Raw genomic sequence first — 24,403 nt, 5'->3', positions numbered from 1 at the left:
TTTGTAGATTTCACTCAGTTTTGATTTGATGCCTCAAAAACTGTGTTATCGACCAGGATGTTCCCAAATGCCACATTTTAAAGTAGGAATCTTTACTAGCAATGTTGCTGGTCTAGTGCAACTGGCATTCCGGACACACATGAAATTCATAGAGGAATAAAGTAATGCTGCATTTCGTACATCAACATGAGCAGAGATGCTTCTTGCACAGAAATCCCACCCAAACATGCATGTTGGTGTGATTCTACAGCCAACCTCCTGAAGTTCCTTCCCTATTAATTATCAGCATCCACCATTCCGTAGCCGTGTCACCACCTCCCTCCTACAACTGCGCAGAAGCACTCCCCCACAAATCCGCTGCTGGAAGCTTCCTTGCTCCCAGGTGTATTGCCGTGCAGGTAGATGGACAAATCGGTTTCTCTCCATTTTGTCATTTTCCCAATCGTCAGTTCCACCCTCTCCATTTCCACATCAGTTTGTCATTTTGAATACTGGAACTAGGCGAACCATTGAGTCTCACTGTCAGGCAGCTTCTGATGTTCCTACTGGATTCTTCCCAGAGTCCTCTGAGCCCGAATTCACGTCTAACGGAATGGCATACCGCCCCAAACAAGCAAAGAAAGCAGGCAACATTAGGCTGGGAGCCTGAGTGGCAGTCCTATTATATACTATTGCAAAAATGACAGGACAGGCATCTTGGCTTGTGATTTTGAAGTGGTGCTGGCTGCATGGTCTGTAATCGGTTATTTTGATTGATTAAGGTGCATGTGAACTGGAGAAGACGCAAGGGAAAAACAACTCACAAATGCCATCTGCCTTGTTGATCGAGAGCAGTGAAAAGATAGTTATAAATGTAACTGGACAGTATTTGGCACGCCAGTTGTCCAGCTTAGCATCTGAACTGCAAGCTTGGGTAAGACCATCTCTGGTATAATCTCCTTGAATTGGTATTCTCCTGCAAATCTCCTCCTTATACTTTAATCAGGGGTCAGCAAACTTTTTCAGCAGGGGGCTGGTCCACTATCCCTCAGACCCTGTTGGGGGGGGGCAGACTATATTTTGAAGAAGAAAAAATTGAATGAATTCCTATGCCCCACAAATAACCCAGAGATGCATTTTAAATAAAAGCACACATTCTACGCATGTAAAAACACCAGGCAGGCCTCACAAATAACCCAGAGATGCATTTTAAATAAAAGGACACATTCTACTTATGTAAAAACATGCTGATTCCTGGACCATCCGCGGGCCAGGTTGAGAAGGCGATTGGGCTGGATCCAACCCCCGGGCCTTAGTTTGCCTACCCATGCTTTAAATGCAAGTTGCTCCAATCCAATTCTAATTGTGCGTTTCAAAAGGGAGGGGGCACTTGTGATAGATGCGGTAGAATGTGGATGGAGATGCTTAATTGAAAAATGGTGCAGGTGCAGATATTGTCCATGGTAGCGGCAGACTGACTCCCGAAAAGGCTTGGTACCTTTGAATGGGCTGTAAAGAAGTACCCTTTGAAGATAATACTGCTAAATAACTCATAACACATTTAATGACTGCAACTTAACTTACCATGATGAAGAATTGCAGGACTCTGAATACAGACATAATTTGATATGTGGTTGGTGCAAATATGGGACATTGCTCTGATGGACAAATGAACTGACAGGATGCGGGGACACAGAACCAGTACAAAGACAAGTGCCTTTCAAATGAGATGCTTTGATTTTCTTTGGAATGGTGCCATGAAAGAACATGGATTCAGAACTCCTACAATTTGCGGTAGACTGTGGATAGATACATTCCTTTAAAATTTAACTGAAGATGGAACATATCATTTCTGTAGTTTTCCTCTGCAACTATTCTGCACAGGGTGGGGGGGGGGACTCCAGACAATTTTGTTTATCCTGTTTTGTTTTGTTTTTGTTTGTTTTGTTTATCCTGTTTTAAAGCACAACCACATCTTGCATAGGGCTTACATTCCAGGGATGATGTATATGTAAAAGCATGTATACTCAAAGCGCTCCCTTGGAACCAAGCATGTGCAAACACACCTAGCCTTGCAGAGCTGAGCCCTTGAGCCCCAAGCAAGGCAGATAGCTTAAAAGCTCTTCTTGTGCTGAGTTTTCCCAGTGCGAAAAGAGTTTTTAAGCTCTCTGCCTTGTTTGCACTTAACTTGTGGGATTTCAACCAGCCTGTTGAAATTGTGTGAGTTAAATGAGCGCTAAGATGCAAACATACCGGACCTGGAAAGATAAACACTTATTATTATTATTTTAAAAATGAGAGAGAGATATACTCTGAACAAAATGGGAGCAGTAAAACTGCTGCAAGCTAGTCATACCCCACCAGAAATGTTGGAGGGTATGTTTTTCTAGGACAGGGTGAGAGACCCCTGACCCACAGGCCAAACGTGGCTCTCCAGGCCTCGCCATTCAGCCAACAAGGCAGTTTGGTGAAAGCTGCACACACCATATATGTCAAGTGCAGGAGTGGAATTTCTCAAGTACAGAGGCTCACACCAAATTTCAGACTTCATTCAGTAATGCATTACCAGGCAGAGTTCAAAGAGTCTGCAAGAACATTTTCATCAGGGCACACACTATACAGCAGTACCTCAGGTTAAGAACTTAATTCGTTCTGGAGGTCCGTTCTTAACCTGAAACTCTTCTTAACCTGAGGTACCACTTTAGCTAATGGGGCCTCATGCTGCCACCACACGATTTCTGTTCTCATCCTGAAGCAAAGTTCTTAACCTGAGGTACTATTTCTGGGTTAGTGGAGTCTGTAACCTGAAGCATCTGTAACCCGAGGTACCACTGTACAGTCATACCTCCAGTTGAAGTAGCTTTGGGATAAGTATTTTTAGGTTGTGCGCTGCGGCGACCCAGAAGTAATGGAGTGCATTATTTCTGGGTTTCTCTGCTTGCACATGCGCAGATGGTCAAAATGACATCACGCGCACACGCAGAAGTGGCGAATCGCGACCCTCGCATGTGCAGACATGCGGACATGGGTTGCGTTCGATTCTGGATGCGAACGGGGCTCCGGAACGGATCCCGTTCACATCCAGAGGTACCACTGTATAGGCAAATATATATTGTCTTAATTGTTTATCCTCTGCTCAACCACCTTCTGCCACTCCAGTACTTCACTACCTTTCATCCAATTGCAGTGCATAATATAGAATATAGGGCCCATACATTTCCCCTTTAACTAGTTCTTGTATTCCTGTTTACGTGACATTGGCCTCACTAATAAGGGTCCTAACAGTAATTCACACTCACAGGTAAGAACAGGGCTTCAAAGGGTTAGGGTTAGCTTAAATTGGGCTTCCAGTTGTTCTGCTCCTGGAGCCAAGGCTAATGTGCAGTGAGAGCATACTTTGTTCAAAGAGGAGGAAGCTGTTTCCATGCAATGAAAATGACTTATCCCTCCCAGCTCTGTGCTTTGAAGTAGCCTGCTCTGCTCCTTAAACCTTGGATTTCTGAAGGTCTAAAGGAACAAGACACGGCCACTGGCAAAGGGTTTTCAAACAGCCCTGAGACACAAAATTGAAATGTTTCATGATCAACCAGAATAAACAACAGATACAGAAATGCTTAAGGGTCACGATAATAAAGCACATCTATAAGCTATCTGGGCTTGTGGCAGCATCCCAACCTACAAACAATAAAAGAACGCTATCTTAAATGATTATTAAGAGCTTAGTTCTGTAAAAGTGGAGGAAACTCCAGCTATCATAGATGAGGGGAAAACAGTGGCCCCCAAACATATTATTCCTGATGTCAACATTTCCATCAGTTAAATTTCCACAATTGTAGAAAACGATAAGAGGAAAAATATGGTCAGAGCAGAACAGCTAACAAAAATCTAAATCAGAAAATATGCTTTATGGAGTGGGAGTTATAAAGAGATCTTATAAGGCCTCAAAAATAGCAGCGACATTAGAATCGTTTGGAAGGAACCATAATCAAGTGCTATCAGCAGAAAAGCACAAGTCTTTAAAAGCAACCACAGGCCAAAAAGAACACAACAATATTAATGTAGTCGGTGTGACTTTATTGATTACACAAATAATGAGGCATATAGTCGAACAGTACCCACAGTTTACAACATCGTCTGGCATGCATGAAATGTATTTTAATTGTTTCCCCATCACCCTGTTCCTCTCCCCTTCCTATAAATGTCTATAAATTCTAACTGCTATTGTTACAAAATACGTTTTGCTCATTGTCACCAATCTAAGCAATACACATTAGACTATGTGCATCATTTCATATCTGTAATGATTGTGGTATATACAATTTGACACAATTTTGTTAATGAGTGTTTATTGTTGTTTTATTTTTATGCTTTTATTTTGTGTAATGGTTGCATGCCATATACTCAACTGAGAAACAGAATTGTACAAGTCTCAATTATGGGAATGACTTTGGTTCAAACCAAAGAAGCTTGTAAATTATCTACTTTCCTCCACTAAATCAATACTAAAGGTTTGGGGTAATTGTTCTCCAAAGCTAACTTCAACTTTATCCCCTTTAGCTTAAATCTTAAAATAAAAAATAAATGGCGGTATAACAACGCAAAGATGACAGACTATCAACAAGGATATCTGGAAAGGACTCAATTGGGGAAGATAGTATGAGCAAAGTCACAATATATCCTATGAAGGTGCCAAAGAAGTAACAAATCAAGCGCATCGTTTCATTATTTTGTTTCAATTGAACAATGGAAATTAAACATATTTTTTTCCCCAGATGAACAATTGCTGTTTAACATGAAAAATCTGATAAAGGAAAAGTAATTGCACGCACACACACACACACACACACACACACACACACACACACACACACACTTCTCTCCTATTCAAGAAAAAATGGGAATAAGACCTTCTGAACTTAAATCAATCATAGAAGAAGACTGGGACTAGCTGTTCAAAAACGTTTTAGTGGTATTACTAAAGGCAGATCTAAAAGAAAACTATTTCAAAGTTATATTTCAATAGTATCTAATGCCACATAACTTATAGTCAAAGCTCTGTACTGCTTGAGGTATAAAAGGACCTGGAGCTGCAGGCAATTTTGGTCAAAAATGTTGGGTATAATACAGGAAATTATGGGTTCTGATCTGCCCAGGAATCGTAAAACAGTTATTGGAATGCTGTGATCTGATTGTTTTCTCCCGCTCCAGAAGCTAGGACCCAAACCAATGGCTTCAACTTGCAAGAAAGGAGATTATGACCAAACGTCAGGAAAAACTTTCTAACGGGAAGAGCTGTTTGACAGTGGAACGCAGAATCCATTTTTGTCACCCTATTGTTAGTTTCCATACAATAGGTATATAGTTCAAAAGAATATTCTCTGCTGAAAGATTTAACTTTTTTTGCACAGTCATAGTTATGCAGACCAGCACTTTCTCCCAGAATTTAGTTAAGCACAGAACACTGTACAAGCATATGTTTCAGAGAGGCCTCTCCAATGCTACCCAGACAGTGGGAAAGTATTTTAGCCTTGATACCAGAGGTATCAATGGATCTTAAATTAAGACAAATACAACAGAAAATAATATTTAGAATCTATTGGTCTCCTTTATGGTCATACAAAAAGGTACCAGCTAAAACCTCTCAACTATCTTGAAAGTAATGTAAATTGAGGGTTGATTCTCGCCCTTGAGAATCTCATATATTTCTGCCCTCTCCATTTGGCCCTTGTTGGGCTCCAAACTTGCTTCTCACTAAATGGTGGAGAATGATTTGTGGAGGGGGCAAGAGAGATAGAAAAGAGATATTTGACAAAGCACTTATCTAAATATATAGTTTTTGGAGCCAAGAACCTGGAGATGGAAGATAACTGGGCTCACCTGCAGGCTGAAATACAAGCCAGTTTCTAATTAGGCATAGCTGCTGGTGTTGGACCAGAAATAATTCTAAAGGAAATAATTGCCTTGTTTTCTCTCGGCCTGTACACCCACAATTCAGCTGAAGAAAGACAAATTGAACACATTTGTGCCCTGGCACAGCACAGAAGATCTTGGGATTGGGATTGATTACACACTAAGCATGAGGCAGTGGTGTGATGACTCTACAGACTACAACTCCCATCGGCTCTAGCTAGCAGGACCAGTGGTCTGGGATGATGGGAATTGTAGTCCAAAAACCAGCTGGAGACCCAAGTTTGGGAAACCTTGGTCTACACTGTGTGGCAGTAGCTCTCCAGGGGATTAGACAGGGGTCAGTTTCAGTGCTACCTAGAGATAGCAGGGATTGATCCTTCTGCATTCAAAGGAAATGCTTTGCAACTGAGGCGTGGCCCTTCCCAAGGTGCTGTGGTTATTAGGGCATGTTTTCAACTTTCCAGTTCCAAAAATGAGGGGCGCTAAAAAGGTGTAACATGACTTGGGAATTCAAAATATATTTTGGTTAAGTGAATACAGTATGATTTGGTTTTGCTTGGTAAGTAAAAGGTCTGCAAAATTGCACAGAAATCATTAAAAATGATTGCCAAGTACTTGCAGTCATAGTATATCTTAATATTTGTTGTTGTTGTTTAGCATTATCTGACATTTTCAGCAGATAAAATCACAAGTCTTTGGTTTCCTGAAAGCAGTTTATTTGCTTCTTCAAAAGCACACTTACCCAGCTAAATGTTATCCAATCACAAAAAAATAATGGCAGATTAGAATTCCTCACACTCAAAAATATATATTTAAGACCGCTCACTGAAGAAATTTGCAAATATCAAGTTTTGCTCCTTAAAATGGTACACCCTAAAATGACATCCTCATTGGATAAGATTTCCCAGCTTGGCCCAACAGTCAGAGGCAGGTGTGTTGACTGGCTGGTATGCTCACACACAGTGAGATAAGGCTGTTCTGCCCTGTATTTGTCACATGCAGCATTGCTTTCATTCAACTGCACTTCATCTTCTAGCAAAAATTACATTATTCATAGACTCGTAGAAGTTGGAAGGGACCCCAAGGGTCATCTAGTCCAACCCCTGCTGTCCCCACTGGCAAAATGATATAACTTGTGAAATCCATTATGCACATTAAGTATGTTATTGTTATTCCACCCCATTCATGACAATGCAAAGGAAACACAATGCAAATGGGGAAGAAGAAAACCATAATCAATTACATATACCACAATCAATTATATATAATTTGTGGGCTAAAAGCAAGAACAGCAAATACCAATCAAATTTGCTGGACTGATGTCCAGACAGATAAAAACAACAAGAACAACAACAACAGCAATTTATTTATACCCCACCCATCAGGCTGGGTTTCCCCAGACACTCTGGGCGGCTCCCAACAGAATATTAAAAACACAATAAAACATCAAACATTTAAAAAACTTCCAATAATAATAATAATAATAATAATAATAATAATTTACAAGTGAATAAGTGAATGACAGCAACTTCTGCTGCCGTTCCTGTTTTATGTCTGAATTCTTTGACAGCCCTATTCTTGGATTGCATTTTTTAAAATTCCCTGTACAGTGGTACCTCTGATTACGAATGCTTCTGGTTACGCACACTTTGGGTTACGAGCTCCGCTAATCTGGAAGTAGTTGCTCCTGGTTGTGAACTTTGCCCCAGGATACAAGCGGAAGTTGTGCGCCAGAGGTGCGCGCAGCAGGAAGCGCCATTAGAGAAAGCACGCCTCAAGATAAGAATGGTTTCAGCTTAAGAACGGACCTCCAGAACGAATTAAGCTCGTAACCAGAGGTACCACTGTACTCAAAACAGTTGTCCTATTAAAAAGTTAATATTTTTTTTAAGAAATTCTTCAACAGCATGGTTGTTTTAATTCTAAAACATTTTCTCATATAAGAGTGAAAGTGGGGAATACGCCAAGGAATGGATAGAAAGGCAGAGTCTGACTCTCTAAAACTGCGCCAAGTATCCATCTAAATGTCTTTGTTAATAAGCAGAATTAAACTTAGAAAACGTATCTGCTGTAGGCAAAAAGCAGGAGACCTGGTATCCAGGCAAAGAGACTTTCTCCAATATTTGCTGAAAGCTGGAGATGGAATTGATTCCAGATTTCCTGAGGCAAGTTATATAGATCTGACTCAAACCAGGCATGCAGAGCTTCCCTGCATCTTTCAGGGGACTAGGTTTTGTCGAGGGGGGCGTGCTTTTGTGTTCGGCTTGTAAATTTTACAGGAGCATTTTGCTGGCTGGTCCAGCTATTTGATATCTCAGCCTATCCTTAAGCTAATCAAGAGATGAATCAAAGGTCCAGTGCTACAAAGACCTTACTAAGACTAGGTAAAGGTAAAAGGTAAAGGACCCCTGGACGGTTTGTTGCTGTTGTTTAGTCATTTAGTTGTGTCTGACTCTTCATGACCCCATGGACCAGAGCACACCAGGCACTCCTGTCTTCCACTGCCTCCCACAGTTTTGTCAAACTCATGTTCGTAGCTTTGAGAACACTGTCCCACCATCTCGTCCTCTGTCGTCCCCTTCTCCTTGTGCCCTCCATCTTTCCCAGCATCAGGGTCTTTTCCAGGGAGTCTTCTCTTCTCATGATGTGGCCAAAGTATTGGAGCCTCAGCTGTCCAGTCAAAGGCGACTATGGGGTTGTGGCGCTTACTTTCTGGCCGAGGGAGCCGGTGTTTGTCCACAGACAGCTTTCTGGATCATGTGGCCAGCAGGACTAAACCGCTTCTGGCACAATGGAACACCATGATGGAAGGCAGAGCTCATGGAAATGCCATTTACCTTCCTGCCGCAGTGGTACCTATTTGTGTACTTGCACTGGTGTGCTTTTGAACTGCTAGGTTGGAGGAGGCTGAGGGGACATTCTTTCATCTTTGGTGGACTTGTCCAAGAGTGAAGGCCTTCTGGGAAATGATCTACAATGAGTTAAAAAAGGTGTTTAGGTACACCTTCCCTAAGAAACCGGAGGCCTTCCTCTTGGGCATTGTCGGCCAAAAGGTGTTAAAGAAGGATAGAACGTTTTTTATGTATGCTACCACAGCAGCAAGAATTCTTATCGCTAAGTATTGGAAGACTCAAGATTTACCCACATTGGAAGATTGGCAGACGCAATTGATGAACTACATGGAGTTGGCTGAGATGACCGCCAGGATCCGAGACTTGGGAGAAGAAGCAATGGAGGAGGATTGGAAAAAATTTAAGGACTATTTGCAAAAGTTTTATAAGTTATATGAACTTTAAGATGCCGCATGACTTGGAAGGTTAGCCCCAGCAATGAGAGTGGATTATACATGAAATTGGAGAATATTATTGAAAGATTCAAAGTTTAAATGGTTAAAAATGATAATATGTTCGGCTTTTAGAGTAAATGGAAAATAAGAGATTTAAACTTAAATTGTAATTGAAAGAACAAAAGAAACACATGAAACAAGGTTATAATTTGTTGTCAAATTTATTATTAAGAATGCACTGTGCGGGAGGTGTGGGGAAGTTCGATAGAAAATGGAAATAAGTTGTTGAAATGGTTTGGTTTTTTCTTTTTTCTTTTTTTATCTTCTGTTCTATTTTTCTTTGTTCTATCTGTAATGGAAAAAATGTAATAAAAATTATTATAAAAAAAAATGAACTGCTAGGTTGGCAGGAGCTGGGACAGAGCAATGGGAGCTCACCCCATTGTGGGGATTCAAACCACCGACCCTCTGATTGGCAAGCCCAAGAGGCTCAATGGTTGAGTCCACAGCACCACCCGCATCCCTAAGACTAGCATGCCTGTGGGTATCTGGTGGTCTCTCCTGGTGTCTTTTACTCAAGCACCATCAACCTGCACCCTCACAGCTCCATTTTCTAAGGCACTTAGTTCAAGAGAGCAATCGTCCATGGTTCTCCAGGGTTCCAGGTAGGAGACATTCCCAGACCCACCAGGAGATGCTAGGGATCAAACCTGGGGTTTTCTGCATACAAATCAGATGCAGTACAAATGATCTGGCCCAGGATAAGGCAGTTTCACATAACAGATGTGCATTTTGTTGCCACAGAGATATAGGAATTCTGTGTCAGACCTCTGGTCCTTCCAACTCAGTATTGTCTACACTGACAGGAAGCAGTTCTCCAGGGCTTCAGACAAGGATATCTCCTAGCGCTCCCTGGACATGCAGACCCCCCATGTATCCCCATTTTCTTGGGACTGACCTCGATTTACAGAAGGCATCCCAATTGCGGATTTGATCCTGGAATGGCGCACTTTTCCTTAGAACATCCCTATTTTCATAGGAGAAATGTTGGAGGGTATGGAGCTATGCGACCCCCGAGCCAAGGAGATAAGTAAATATACAACCTTTAGAAGATGTCTGAAGGCAGCCCTGTATAAGGATTGTGGTTTTTTTTAAAAAAAAAAAATGTTGTATACTGTTTTTATATATGTTGCAAGCTGCCTAGAGTGGCTGGGCCAACCCAGACAGATGGGTGGGGTATTATTAAATTAATTAATTAATTAATTAATTAATAATGTAATATAATAATTTCAGCTTTCTATATCACCCAGGTTTTTCGTGGTGTATGTCAGGATGGCAAAAGAAGCATATCATGGATGAAATTCATTGCAGAAGAGAAAACTTCCTAATAGTGCCTGGCAAAATCGAAAGATCGTCAACCACCTGAATTCCAACAGGGAAGGACCACTGAATGAGGTCCACAATGCTGAGCACCCAGTGCCTGAAATATAACCCCTGTGTAAGTGGGGAGTTGCTGTTGGGATACTGCCAGGGAGATAAAGTCCATCATGGCCCCAAGCCGTCTGCCGGATGATCCATCGAACTCCCGTAGGCACGCAGTATCAGCAATTAGTGACATGAGTTTCTAGAAAGTAGCCCAACATCTAGAGCTCATGCACACTCTGTCAGCAGATAATGCACAGCCAAAAGTTGCACTCAGGAGAGCATTATTTAGAAGTTTTATTCAGCGTTGATCAGAACAAAGAAAGACATGACTGCCTGCGTCAGTGTCTCCGAACAGAGAAAGACGAAAGCAATAGGAAACATAAACATCCTGTGAACAGGACATGCACAGACTCTGTGACTCACAAAGCCTGCTCCCTTTTAAGGTGGAATGGAAATATCCTAACAGTTGCCTGCCATCAGGCTACCCTAAAGGAATCCTACAAATAAGCTGTTGGAATATATGAGGGTGGAGGCAGGTGGGTGGGAGCTGGCTGTGAGCAGACTGAGGCTGATGAAGCAGTGCTCCATTTGCCCTCGTGGACCACCTCCACCACCACCACCACGAGTCTTCTCCATACCAAGCAGATGTTCTACCATGGATCCCAAGCACGTTCTGCAGCAACTGCGTGAAAGAACTGGAAACGAGCTCAGTGGTAGAGATCCTGTTTTGCATGCAGAAGGTCCTAGGTTCAGTTGGCAACATCTCCAGGCAGGGCTGGGAGACACCTCATGCCTGAAACCCTGGAGAGATGCTGCCGCTTGGTGTATACAACACTGAGCTTGGTAGAGCAATGATCTGACTTGGTGTAAGGCCCCTTCCTATAATATAGTTTCCTTCCACATCAAGGAAAGGAGCTGCACTTTGGAGGCGATTAGCCCTGCTGGCATGGAAATCAATCCACCTAGTTCCTATTTACAGACGTTCTTGCTAATGCAGTGTGGAACTCGATGGCCTATCAGCATTTCCCACAAGCAATCAATTGCTCCATATTGCAGTGGGAAATTGTTAACTGGAGACACATCATCCTGTCCAACTCTATTTTCTTGCTCTCAAAGTCAGATGGAAACTACCATTCATAGACACCCAGGAAGGACAGAAGTGACCAACCGGTAACAATAATCGGAGGGCGAAGTTTAAAAGAAAACTTTGAATGCCACAGCAAAGCTTCAAAGGGAGCTTTGAACTGCTCCTGGAACATTTTGCTCATGGGCTAAGTTGTTTTTAACTTGAAGTGATGAGCTTGTCAGTAAAAGGATGCATGGGGAATGTGTGCCATTTTCTTTTTGTATTTCTACATTTAAATATTTAGCCTTCCGAAGGGAATATTCTCATGGAGAGTAAGTACTCTTGGGTAGAGGATAAAGCATTCTGTAAATACCAACTGGGTTTATTCTGCAAGTTCATTAGTTTTCTAAAACAACGCAACACTGATTGATTGGGGAGACTGCTTCAGGCAAACAAGAGAACTGAAGTGTGCTGGCTGCGCCATGAAATTTCTCAGTATCTTATGCAACTACTATCGAAGTTTCCAATCTCAAGGTGGCTTAAGAACTTGAGAGACCTTCTGAACCAGACCCAAGGCCCATTTAGTCCAGCCCCTAGTTATCTGACCAACCAAATGTCTATGGTTCATATGCATTTTTAGGCCACCCATAAAATCTTCAAGGAGGCTACAGGGCAGTAAGTGTAATTTCTTCACATTTATATCCAACCTCTTTTCCGTCCTAGAAACCAAGGCATCATATGTGGTTCTGAAGTAGCTGCCTATCCAAGTACCAGACCCAGACCTTGTGTACCTTCAGATCCCGCCCTGGCCTGAGTGCATTTGGGTTGTCCCACTCCATTTTGCCAAAGAGAACAAGAACAGCACACTACTACAGATTCATGCCAATAATTTATTTTATTCTTGAACATTACACTAAACAAACTTGACTTTTCTCTGTTTCTAAAGTGATGAGAGGATTCAGCTGCTGCTCTTCAAACTGAGCTTGTCAAACAGGTACTCCCCTGTGCCATGCTGGGGCAGTCCCAGGCGCCTCAGGTTCGTGAGGTGGTCTCCCAGCTGCTTGATGACCTTCACCTCTTCCTCCAGGAACTCAGACTCCAGGAAGTCACACAGCTGAAAGGTGAAAGACAAGCACTGGTCAACTGCACATATTATTCACCATAAGCTATGGACAAAGACAATCTGCCACCCTCCAGATGTTGGATTTCAGATCAAACCAGCCTGCCTGAACAGTGATTAGAGTTTGTGATAGCTGCAATCCTACCACATCTGGAGGGTCACAGATTTCCTACCAGTGGATTAAAACTTTTGTATACATCTTGTTTAAGAACTGGGTCACAAGGGGAATAAGGCATGTAGCTTTAACTTTCTCTAGATAAGCTAAACCAAAACCAACAGCCACCAATTGTGTCAAACCATGGAAGGGCTACAACAAGGCTACACCCTTCCAGTTTTTGAATGCCACAGAGAAATTAAAGATATACTAGGCATTGGTACTGGTTTTATGGAAGGAAACAAACCTTGCACGTGGGATGGGATGGGCATTTTTACAGGTAGCTCAGAGCTAACTAACCCTCCTAAACCTAGAGTCTCCTTCTTTGGAGGTCTTTAAGCAGAGGCTTGACAACCATATGTCAGGAGTGCTCTGATGGTGTTTCCTGCTTGGCAGGGGGTTGGACTCGATGGCCCTTGTGGTCTCTTCCAACTCTATGATTCTATGATTCTATGAAGCACGAGGCTCCTGGAGAATGTAGCATTGTTGAGAACTTACATGAGGGTCTCCCTTCTCTGTTGCCAGCTTGTGAAGATCCAGCAAGGCCTGGTTCATCCTTTTCTCCAGCTGCAGGGCCGACTGCAGGGCATCCAAGCTGTTGCCCCACTCGTCCTTCTCTGGCTTCTGTGCCAAAAATCAAACACAGAGACTCAGAACACCAGCCTGTGTCTTGCTACATGCAAACAGCACCATCAAATCACAACACACACACTCCTCCCAAATGAAGCCCAGCTAAAGATCTTCCACGTTCACTTACCTTGAGGTCCTTCAGCAAGATGCGCCCCCCTCTCTTGTTCTGGTATTTCAGGAACTTGTCTGCATGCTCCCACTTTTCTTCGGACTGCTCCTTCAGGAACTTGGCCATGTGACACAAGGCAACATCGTCCCGGTCAAAGTGGTAGGACTGGAAGGGGAAGGAAAAATACAGGTCATAGTCAAATGAGGACATGTCGCCAATATGCAAGCATATCCCTTCCCACCCCAGATGTGTCCATGTATTTTGGACTAACTGTTCTCCACTTTGCATTGACACAACATCTGAAAAGATACTACTTGAATAGATGGCCTACTGTAGCAGTAGTACAGATAGAGAGTTGGTTGACCACCTTCAGCCCCCAGACCTGAGTTTCTCCACAAGCACCCTCCACATAGAGGTAGTAAAAGCAAACTAAAACCCCCTCCAGTGTACTGGAAAAGCTTCCTAGTTACCATAATAACTACATTCTTACAGTGCAGAATGCTAATTATAACAATTCAGCATGGTTATTTCACTAAGGGTTCTAACAGGTCTGGAGTTGAAAGACATGGTCTTCCAAACCCTGTAACTATTACAGTTTATCAGATGCACATTCTCCCACCTATTGCACACAACCCAATAAGCTACATGAGACTTGAAGCTTAACAAACATACCTAAGACTGGGGTAAATCTAAAATTACACAAACAAGTTGCAGCCAGGTTCTTCCCATTAGATAGCCAAAAGTCACTTACCATAGACAGATAAACATAGCTAGCATTCAACTCCAGATTCACCAGCTGGTTCAAGGTAGCTTCACAGTCAGCATGGAAGTTCTGGCACACCTGAGAAGACATCTCCGTATCCTAGCAAAATAAACTGAGACCAAACAACACTACAAGCCCTACACTGCTGGTGGTGTAGAAAAACGTGCAGCCCTAGTGGTTTTTATACCATTTGGGGCAGGTAACTTGTTTGTGATTGGCAGTAGAATCATCCAATAGAAATGCCAGTTGGCTCTGGGGGTGGGAGAATGACTCAGCAGAATGGGACAAAGCTAGCAGCTGATAACAATTTGGGCTCCACCTAGTAATCAAGTCTTATTTGACCATTTTCTGCCCCCCCTTTTTTTAAGAGAGAGAGAGGGGATACTTAATTAGTTTGTTTTTTTTGCACTACTTTGTGGGTTGTTTCCATCACAGCTGCAGGAGTTTAAGGAAGAAGCACGAATTTGTAGGGAAGGGCAAAGACTCACAGCACAATCCTAGGGCATGCCTACACAGGAACAATTCAATTGAACTCAATGGGACTTGCTTCTGAGTAGGCATGCATAGGACTAGACTATGAACTTTGAAGAGATGTGCAGAGCTGGGAGTGAATTCATGCATAAGAGCAAATCTGTCACCTTCTTCATTCTCCCGCACAAGTGAAAGGTGAGCATATAGAAAATCGAACTGGGGTGTGTGTGCAAATTTTACAATTATTCATCATAACCTCAGATTCAGTAAGAGATACATAAGGTAAAGTATTGTACTCAGCCTTGAGGGCCAGTGTGGTGTAGTGAGACAAAAGCATGGGTAGCTATCATGGCACCCACCAGATGTTCCTGGAGTCCAACAACATCTGGAGGACAACAGGAGTCTTTCTTAGCCTATTCAGGAGATGCTGGGGTTTGGACATAGGAATTTATTCATGCAACCCATGCATTATTACCTTTCCTCTTATGCAGGGATGAGGAATCTGTTGCCCTTCTGATGTTGTGGGACTACTGCTCCCACCGCCCCGTCTATTGGCCACACTAGCTTAGGCGGATGGAGACTGGAGTTCCCTCCAACAACATTTGGAGGGTCAAAGGTTCCCCATCCTTGCATAGCTGTCAACGTTTCCCCTTTTTTAAGGGAAATTCCCTTATTCCAAATAGGATCCCTCGCAAGAAAAGGGAAAAGTGGACAGCTATGCATCCTTGCCAAAACCAGAGATCAATAAAGGAACAGGATAGGGGGAAACCAATTCATCACCCATGTGGATTACCATTGAACATGAGCCGTGAAAGCGCCATTCTCTACAAGTGACACCACCATGCATGGATTGGTGCAGCCCCCTTTTAGGATTTTGTATTATTCCCCCCACACACACACACACAGAGGTAGTGGATTGTCAGGTGACAGATAGAACAAGCACACATAGACAGGCTTGTGTTTTCCTCTTAATGTTTCAACATGCACTTGAAGAGTAACGGCAGCAGCAGCAGCAACAAAAGCAATTTTATTATTTATATGCCGCCCATCTGCCTGGGTTGCCCCAGTCACTCTGGGCAGCTCCCAACAAAATATTAAAAACACAGAAAAGATCAGCCATTAAAAGCTTCCCTGAACTGGACTGCCTTCAGATGTCTTAAAGTCATACAGTTGTTTGCCTGTTTCATATCTAATGGGACGGTGTTCCACAGGGTGGGCGCCACTACCAAGAAGGCCCTCTGCCTTGGTCCCTGTAGCCTCACATCTCAAAATGTGGGACATGCCAGATGGTCCTTGGAGCTGGACCTCAGTGTCCAGGCTGGACGGTGGAAGTGGAGATTACTCCTTCGGGTATACAGGCTGTTTAGGGCTTTAAAGGTCAACACCAACACTTTGAATTGTGCTCGGAAAGTTTGAGCAAGATTTCTGTATCTCTCACTGAAGCACCAGAGACAACTCTAGAACTCATGAACATCCAATGAAAAGGAATGTTGGAAGATCCAGGACAGATAAAACGAAGTCCTTCCTCATGCAGTTAAACTATGGAAGGCAATGATGACTACCAACTTGGATGGCTTTAAAAGAGGAATAAAGAAAAACATGGAGGACAAAGCCATCAATGGCTACTAGCCACCATGCTGTGCCTCTATGGATGGAAGCAGTAATGCTTCCGTATACCAGTTGCTTGGGGTGATGGTTTTGTGATGGGGTCATGCTTATGGGTTTCCAACAGGCATCTGGCTGCCCACTATGAGAACAGGACTAGATGGGTCATGGGCTTGATCCAACAGGACTCTTGTTATGTTCTTATGACACAGCACTAGCTTATGACATCCTGCACATCACTGGCCTTTCCAGAAAGCCCTGCATTGTGGTAAAAATAATGATGCCCTTTATTGGTACCCAAAATCTGATGCCAGGGATGGGTTACTCCTATGTTGGTCCTGTCTGGCTTCTCCTTCCACACTATGCCATTCTGATCAATGGGTGCATTTAGGAGAAAATGTCTCAGGTGAACCTACCTCATGGGGTTATTGTGAGTATAAAGTGTGGAAATCTGAATATATATACCTCTGTAGAGGAACAGTGAGATAGAAGTGTCATTAATAAAACTGTAAGAGCATGAGAACATGCAAAGAGCGTGATGGATCAGGCCAGTGACCAGTCAAATGCCTGTGGGAAACTCACAAGCAGGATTCAAGTGCAAGAGCACTCTCCTGTGAACTGGAGCAACTGGGATTCAAAATCGTTAGTTCAGGAATCCCCAAACTCGGCCCTCCAGATGTTTTGGGATTACAATTCCCATCATCCAGCACCGGCCGTTAAGAGTTTGGGTGTAATCTTCGATACCTCCCTTTCTATGGAGGCGCAGATTACAGCTATAACAAAGGCGGCATTTTTCCATCTCCGCCAAGCTAAGCAGTTGGCCCCTTATCTCTCTCGCCCTGACCTAGCCACTGTGATCCATGCGACGGTCACCTCCAGACTGGATTATTGTAACTCGCTCTACGTGGGGCTGCCCTTGAGACTGACCCAGAAACTCCAGCGGGTGCAGAATGCTGCAGCGAGACTCCTTACGAGGTCTTCGCTGCGAGATCACATTCACCCGGTGCTATACCAGCTGCACTGGCTCCCGGTGGAGTATAGGATCAGGTTTAAGGTGCTGGTTTTAACCTTCAAAGCCCTATACGGCCTAGGACCCTCGTACCTACGGGACCGCCTCTCCTGGTATGCCCCACAGAGAAACCTACGGTCTGCAAATAATAACATCCTCAAGGTCCCAGGCCTCAGAGAGGTTAGGCTGGCCTCAACTAGAGCCAGGGCCTTCTCGGCTGCGGCTCCAATCTGGTGGAATGCTCTGTCACAAGAGACTAGGGCCCTGCGGGACCTGACATCTTTCCGCAGGGCCTGCAAGACAGAGTTGTTCCGCCAGGCCTTTGGTCAGGGCGCAGCCTGACTCCCTCCTCTGGCAACCTGCACATAATTCTGCTTAATTGGTTGCCATCAATTTGATTTAATTAATTTTTATAATGAAATATTTTTAGATTGTGTGATTATTTGACTGATTATTTGATTGTTGTTAGCCGCCCTGAGCCCGGCTTTGGCTGGGGAGGGCGGGATATAAATAAAATTTATTATTATTATTATTATTATTATTATTATTATTATTATTATTATTATTATTATTATTATCCCAGACCACTTGTCCTGTTACCTAGTGATGATGGGAGTTGTAGTCCCAAAACATCTGGAGGGCCGAGTTTGGGGATGCCTGCATTAGTGTCTCCAAACATGGAGGCAGAGCACTGCTATACCTGAGAGTAAACCCGTTGAAAAACTGGAATTTACTTCTGAACAGATAGATAGATATAGATTGTACTGAAAGAGATTGAACATACGATTGGCAATAGGGCTTATCAATTCCACAGTGTTCACTGAACTTCACATTGGCCAGCATAGGTGCCAACTCCCTGGGGCCCGGTGTGCCCGAGCACCCACAAAATTCCCCATAATGAGGCTGAATACCCAAAAATTTCAGTGCCAGGGCCATGCATGCTGTATGGCACCCACAGCCCCAGGCACCCACGGTCACGGGGCCAAGTTGGCACTCCTGTAATGGCCAGAATCGCCTTCCAGAAATTTTCACCTGTGACTTCATCAGATGTTGCATTAGCAGAAATTCTGCAAGTGAAATCTTTCCAGCTATGTGGGTGTGTTGATGGGGGAAATTGCACCAGCTGTTTTCTTAAAGACATAGGAGCCCAGCTAGAAAACAAAGTGGTCAAAGAACTTTGTTGTAGGTAGACAGTTAAATTATTGAATTTAAAAAATATAATAATTACAAACCAACACAGTCAAAGAAAGTACAGTAAAATCAATAGTTTAGAAAAATAATAACGAAAAGGAAGGAAGAGTAATTGTGTTGCACCATCCCAAAGCAATATTGTTCGGTATCTTTACATTACATGCAGCCTTTCAAACTGAAATTGGAATTTATTGTTGGGGAAACACATAAATTAAAAATGCTGGAAGGGGGTGGGTGCGGGGAGGGAGAGGAGGAGATAGTTTCCCTATGCTCAGATGAACTTTTAATGCGTTTATGTTGCTTGTAGAAATTGCTGTCAGCAACTTAAGCACAACTGCAACTTTCAGACTTCTAGATGTGCCAACGCAGGGGTCAGCAAACTTTTTCAGTAGGGGGGCAGTCCACTGTCCCTCAGACCTTGTGGGGGGTCAGACTATATTTTGAGGGGGGGAATGAACAAATTCCTATGCCCCACAAATAACCCAGAGATGCATTTTAAATAAAAGGACACATTCTACTCATGTAAAAACATGCTGATTCCTGGACTGTCCGCGGGCCGGATTGAGAAGGCGATTGGGCTGGATCCAGCCCCCAGGCCTTAGTTTGCCTACCCATGTGCCAAAGGCTTCAAAGTGCCTACCCATGTGCCAAAGGCTCCACAGAATGATGTGGTGCTGGAGAAAGACATCATCACACAGTTAGGGGCTATCCAACGTTTTTGGATCCAGGGACACGTTTGCAAATGTGAAGAATTGCTGGGAATCCCCAAAATACCCATCTGACTGGGAGAAGCGCATGATGCCCAGAACCCCACTTCCAAACAGGTAAAATAACTGCAATGCCCATCTCCCCCCCCCCAAAAAAAATCCCAGATAAAGAAACAGGCACCCTACCCCTCCCCAAAAAACCCCAGGTAACTCCCCTCTTAAAGGTAAAGGTAAAGGTACCCCTGCCCGAACGGGCCAGTCTTGACAGACTCTGGGGTTTGTGCGCCCATCTCACTCTATAGGCCGTGGGCCAGCGCTGTCCGGAGACACTTCCGGGTCATGTGGCCAGCGTGACAAAGCTGCATCTGGCGAGCCAGCGCAGCACACGGAACGCCGTCTACCTTCCCGCTGGTAAGCGGTCCCTATTTATCTACTTGCACCCAGGGGTGCTTTCGAACTGCTAGGTTGGCAGGCGCTGGGACCGAGCAGCGGGAGCGCACCCCGCCGCGGGGATTCGAACCGCCGACCTTTCGATCGGCAAGCCCTAGGCGCTGAGGCTTTTACCCACAGCGCCACCCGCGTCCCCTCTTACACAACCCCAAAAGGACCCAAAATGCATCAAAAAACAACTTAGGAAGTTGGTTTGGTGAGTGCCAAAGGGGTGTCTTAAGTCATCACATTGGGGACTCCAGATGTAGTCGTTCTCCTGTGCCTTGCGCCATGTGTTTGGGGTATGCAGTATTGATTCTGCACCGAACCCCAAATGCATCACCCAGCAGCTGATCAGCCAAGCACCTCTGTGACAGGAGATGAAAGAACAGTGGTTTTTCAGCCATTAAATGCCTGGGCAAACTAGATCCTGGTCTATCTAGAAGGCTTAGTTTGGTTAGAATTGAGTGTACACTTCCAGAGTTAACACTAAATATGTTACTTCTGGTAAATGAGCCACCATAACCACTAGAGGGCTGTGCAAATTTGTGTCCCGGGCTTTTTAGCCTCTTCTAGCCATGTACTATCTGAAAACAAAGAGGCACATTGGTTTCCAGGGGTCCTGGCATGGCCCTAGCCCATCTCCGGGCTTCAGACGAGATCCAGACCCCCGGATTGCTTTAACAGAATACCCTATTAATTGAAGGGGCTGGTGATGGCCGCACCTCCCCTCCCCACATTCCCCTAAACTAATGCCTAACCACCAAACCTTACAAAGTTGTGATGATTGCTAAGAGGTAGGCAAAAACCAAGTGGCCACAGCCAATCTGCCACACTGGAAAAAATTTCTACCCGGCCCCCGGTCCAAAACAGGCAACCAACCAAAGTCCAAAGCAAGGTCAAACACGACCTAATTAACGGGTGGGTGGGCGGGTGCTTGGCAGCGTGAAGCAAAAGGAGGTCCCTACGTCACGCTGCCAAATAAATACCCCCAACCTTGCCACCCTGCTGATTGCCTAAAGGCCAGTGGCATAACTGTGGCACCACCAGCTTGGAGCAGGGCAAGCCCCGCCCCAAGCCAGTTGGGTAAGAGTTCTAGGGCCGAGCACAACATGGACCCTCTGTTAGGAGGATCCAACTTGTTGATCAGGCAAATGTACAGCGGCTGAAGGAATACTGCTTTAAGCTCATCCTTTTTCCCTGGAGAGCACCTCAAAAAAGGATAGTTTTTTTTAAAAAAACAATAACAACAACACAATGTTGGGCCCATGTCTAGCACGTTATGGGCCAACTGACTTCTACAAATCATAACAATATGGGGAGCAGCAAGGGTGATGCATAGAGTTCTTGCCTGTCAGAAAAAGCATTTGCATCTATAACATTCCACCCACGGCTTCCCTTTCTTCTTTCCTTTTACCCAAGGGGCCCTGCCTCTTTGCCTCAGAGGGAAAGGGAAGTTGATTTCCCTTGCTGCTCTCCTTTTACCTGCAATGGATTGAATTATCACTTTGTCAGATGTTATTTGTCTGTCTCCCACGCGACCAGTCCTAGTCACTGTCGCTGCAGCAAGAGATCTTGCAGATGCTTCCGATATCCGATTGCTCAGGCTTAATGTAAAGGTCAGGGCACAGTGGGGTTGTGTGGGGAGAGTGGTGGGGCGGAGAAGAGAGATAATCCTGTGAAATATTGCTAATCGGATTAACGGAAATGTTTTGACCGAAGACAAATACAGTATGCTCTCTGCCTCTGTCGACGTATTTCACTCTGCTGGCTCGGCCAACTGTTTCACAGTGTGCTTTTATTGTTCGCTGTCGTTCCCCTGCTACGTTATAAGCTCCCGAAATGGCCCAAGTGATGCGCCCTGGAAGCCAGCAAGCTGGGACATAAATACACAACTCTGCTGGTGCCCATCATTTTATCATTCTGGCCAAGCTCTGGGGGGAATGATCTCCTCTTGTTCAAGGGGGAAACTGTGTGGCATGCAGGCGAAGAGCAAAACCCTGTTGCACAAGAAGGCCTCATTCCACTCACTCACACCCTCCACTTAAAGTTATATTGAATTTCACCCTATGAGGGGTTTTGTGTGTTGTTGTTTTCCAAAGAAAGACCGATTGCATTTCTTTCCAACCCACATTTCATTACCTTTATCATTGCTGTGGGGATTCATGGCACACTTGACACCACAGACATCTGCACAACAATTAACCATGGCTCCTTTGCTCATTAAGTAGTCTGTGGCTAAACACTTCTGTATCAATATCTATTTTCACTTCTTAGTAAAGCAAAGGAAGAGGGGCAGTAGAACTAATCTCTAGGAGGCAACATCTTGAAGTGCTCATTAGAGCATCTTGGTAGGAAAATGAAACAGACACCCCCTCTCACCTCAAAGAGATTTTAATTAAATTTCCAGCAGTGCCCCTAATTGAAGGGATCGGCTAAGTGGGGGAGAAAAAAATGGATTGTAGAATAGATATTAATGTTCTCATGATGTTCTGGCAGAATAAATAGCACATCAATTTGCTTCTCAGGCAGGTACAAGTGGGAATGGTCAAATCCATCAATTTTAGTTCCTCTTGGTTTCAGTTCACCAGGTTGCCACTTCAGTTAACATCTTGTTTAATCATAATAATTTTATTATTTCTATCCCACGCATCTGGCTGGGTTTCTTCAGTCACTCTGGGTGACTTACAGCACATGCAGAAACAGTAAAATGTCAAACATAAAAAACCTTCCCATACAGTGCTGCCTTCAGATGTCTTCTAAAAGTTGTATAATTCTTTATGTCCTTGACATCTGATGGGAGGGTGTTCCTCAGGGAGGGCGCTACTACCGAGAAGACCCTCTGCCTGGTGCCCTGTAACCTCACTTCTTGCAGTGAGGGAACCACCAGAGGAGGGTAGTCCTCATGAAATTTAATTCTCATTTTTTTCTGCTTTTATAGTAATAGATACATTTTTGTGTGCAATTTTGCCTACTGTTATGCATCTTATAATATATCAGCACATTAGGCCACAGCAGGGATTGTTCCCAAGTTCTTTTGGAAGGGGTGAGGGAAGTGCAAAGGCATAAGCATTACCTTCATAATATTTGCGTCTTGACTGTATATGTTAAAAACGTTGAAACTTAATAAAATAGAATTAAAAAAACAAAAAACAAGGAGGGACTGAAGCAGGTCTAGTGAAGGGCGGGGTTCAGGGAGAGCCTTGGGGGCCAGACAGAAAAGCCTGGAGGGCCACATTCAGCCCAAAGCTGTCAATGTTTTCCTTTTTTAAAGGGAATTTCCCTTATTCCGAATAGGATTCCTTGCAAGAAAAGGGAAAAGTTGACAGCTATGATTCAGCCCCTGGGCATGAGTACTCCCACCCTAGCATTATGCAATACCTTTACAGATTGCCCTTCCTACTATTTACTCGTGTGCCATGGAATACATCTGAAAAAGAGATATAAAAGCATGAAGGCAATCAGCAAATGGGAGTGAGTGGGAGCAATCAGCTCGCAAACTCAGTGTAGTGCTTTAAATAAAAAGAAACATGCATTCAAAAAGGGCATTTTGCCACTGATTTTTATTGCTAACATGCCCTGTGATGCACCTGCTTCTCTTCCGGTCCTACCGGTCCCTGGCTACACTGGTTCCTGCCGCTTAATTTGGGACACACTCTGGCTCCTTTCCCCTTAGAGGGAGGCAGTCAGTGTTTGCATTTGCACCTGTGATGGCTCAAACCAATTTGACTGCTTGGAGCCCCTGCAAACTGAGAAGCCGGCATGGAGGAAAAAATTGTTGCAGCGCAAATTGCCTGCTCCCCAAGGGGGGAGTGTGCCGAGCAAAGCTAATGTGCAAAGGCTCAGCTGGAAGTGAGAGGCAGGTTGCTTGTTACTGCTTGATGCGAGGCAGCTCCAAAATCAAAATACACATGTCTCTGTATGAATGGTCATTAAGGAGGCATTCTCCCAGCTGTGAGGAGGGGAAGTAGAGATCCTGTGAATTAACCTTCTGGTCGCAAACCTGGATGGCTTTTAAAATAATTGCACAAATGAATGGAGGATAGGATCAATGGCTACTAGCCAAAATGGCTATGTTCTACTTCCTCTGTCAGAGGCAATATTCCTCTTTACATGAGATGATGGGAGATGAGCAGTGGCGGCAGCCCCTAGTACAGGCATAGGCAAACTCAGCCCTCCAGGTGTTTTGGGACTACAACTCCCATCATCCCTGACCACTGGTCCTGATGGGAGTTGTAGTCCCAAAACATCTGGAGGGCCGAGTTTGCCTATGCCTGTCCTAGTAGTATTAACTGGTTATTTTATTAAATAATAATAATAATAATAATTAATAATAATAATAATAATAATAATAATAATAATAATAATAATTTTTATTTATTTATTTATTTATACCCTGCCAATTTGGCTGGGTTTCCCCAGGCACTCAGGGCGGCTCCCAACAGAATATTAAAAGCACAATGAAGCATCAAACATTCAAAACTTCCCTAAACAGGGTTGCCTTCAGAAGTCTTCTAAAAGTCAGATAGTTGTTTATTTTCTTGATATC

At 43.9% G+C, this 24,403-nt stretch overlaps 2 protein-coding genes across 2 annotated transcripts in view; one reads left to right on the top strand and one right to left on the bottom strand.

Annotated features, from left to right (window-relative positions):
• ADAMTS3 (ADAM metallopeptidase with thrombospondin type 1 motif 3) overlaps positions 1-24,403 on the top strand; it is a 278,458-nt gene that overhangs the window by 156,557 nt on the left and 97,498 nt on the right. The window lies entirely within an intron of this gene.
• LOC308594856 (ferritin heavy chain A-like) lies at positions 12,625-14,558 on the bottom strand (the record flags this gene model as incomplete). The annotated part of the gene is made up of 4 exons (XM_081208298.1): positions 14,431-14,558; positions 13,698-13,844; positions 13,439-13,564; positions 12,625-12,780 (listed from the first exon to the last, which is right to left on the bottom strand). Exons 1-4 carry the CDS (start codon positions 14,530-14,532, stop codon positions 12,625-12,627), a joined length of 531 nt encoding a protein of 176 aa, XP_081064424.1. The 5' UTR covers positions 14,533-14,558.

Source organism: Podarcis bocagei (genome assembly GCF_964188305.1).
Source record: "Podarcis bocagei genome assembly, chromosome: 9".
Taxonomy (NCBI): domain Eukaryota; kingdom Metazoa; phylum Chordata; class Lepidosauria; order Squamata; family Lacertidae; genus Podarcis; species Podarcis bocagei.
This window is presented reverse-complemented; position numbering and strand designations above follow the sequence as displayed.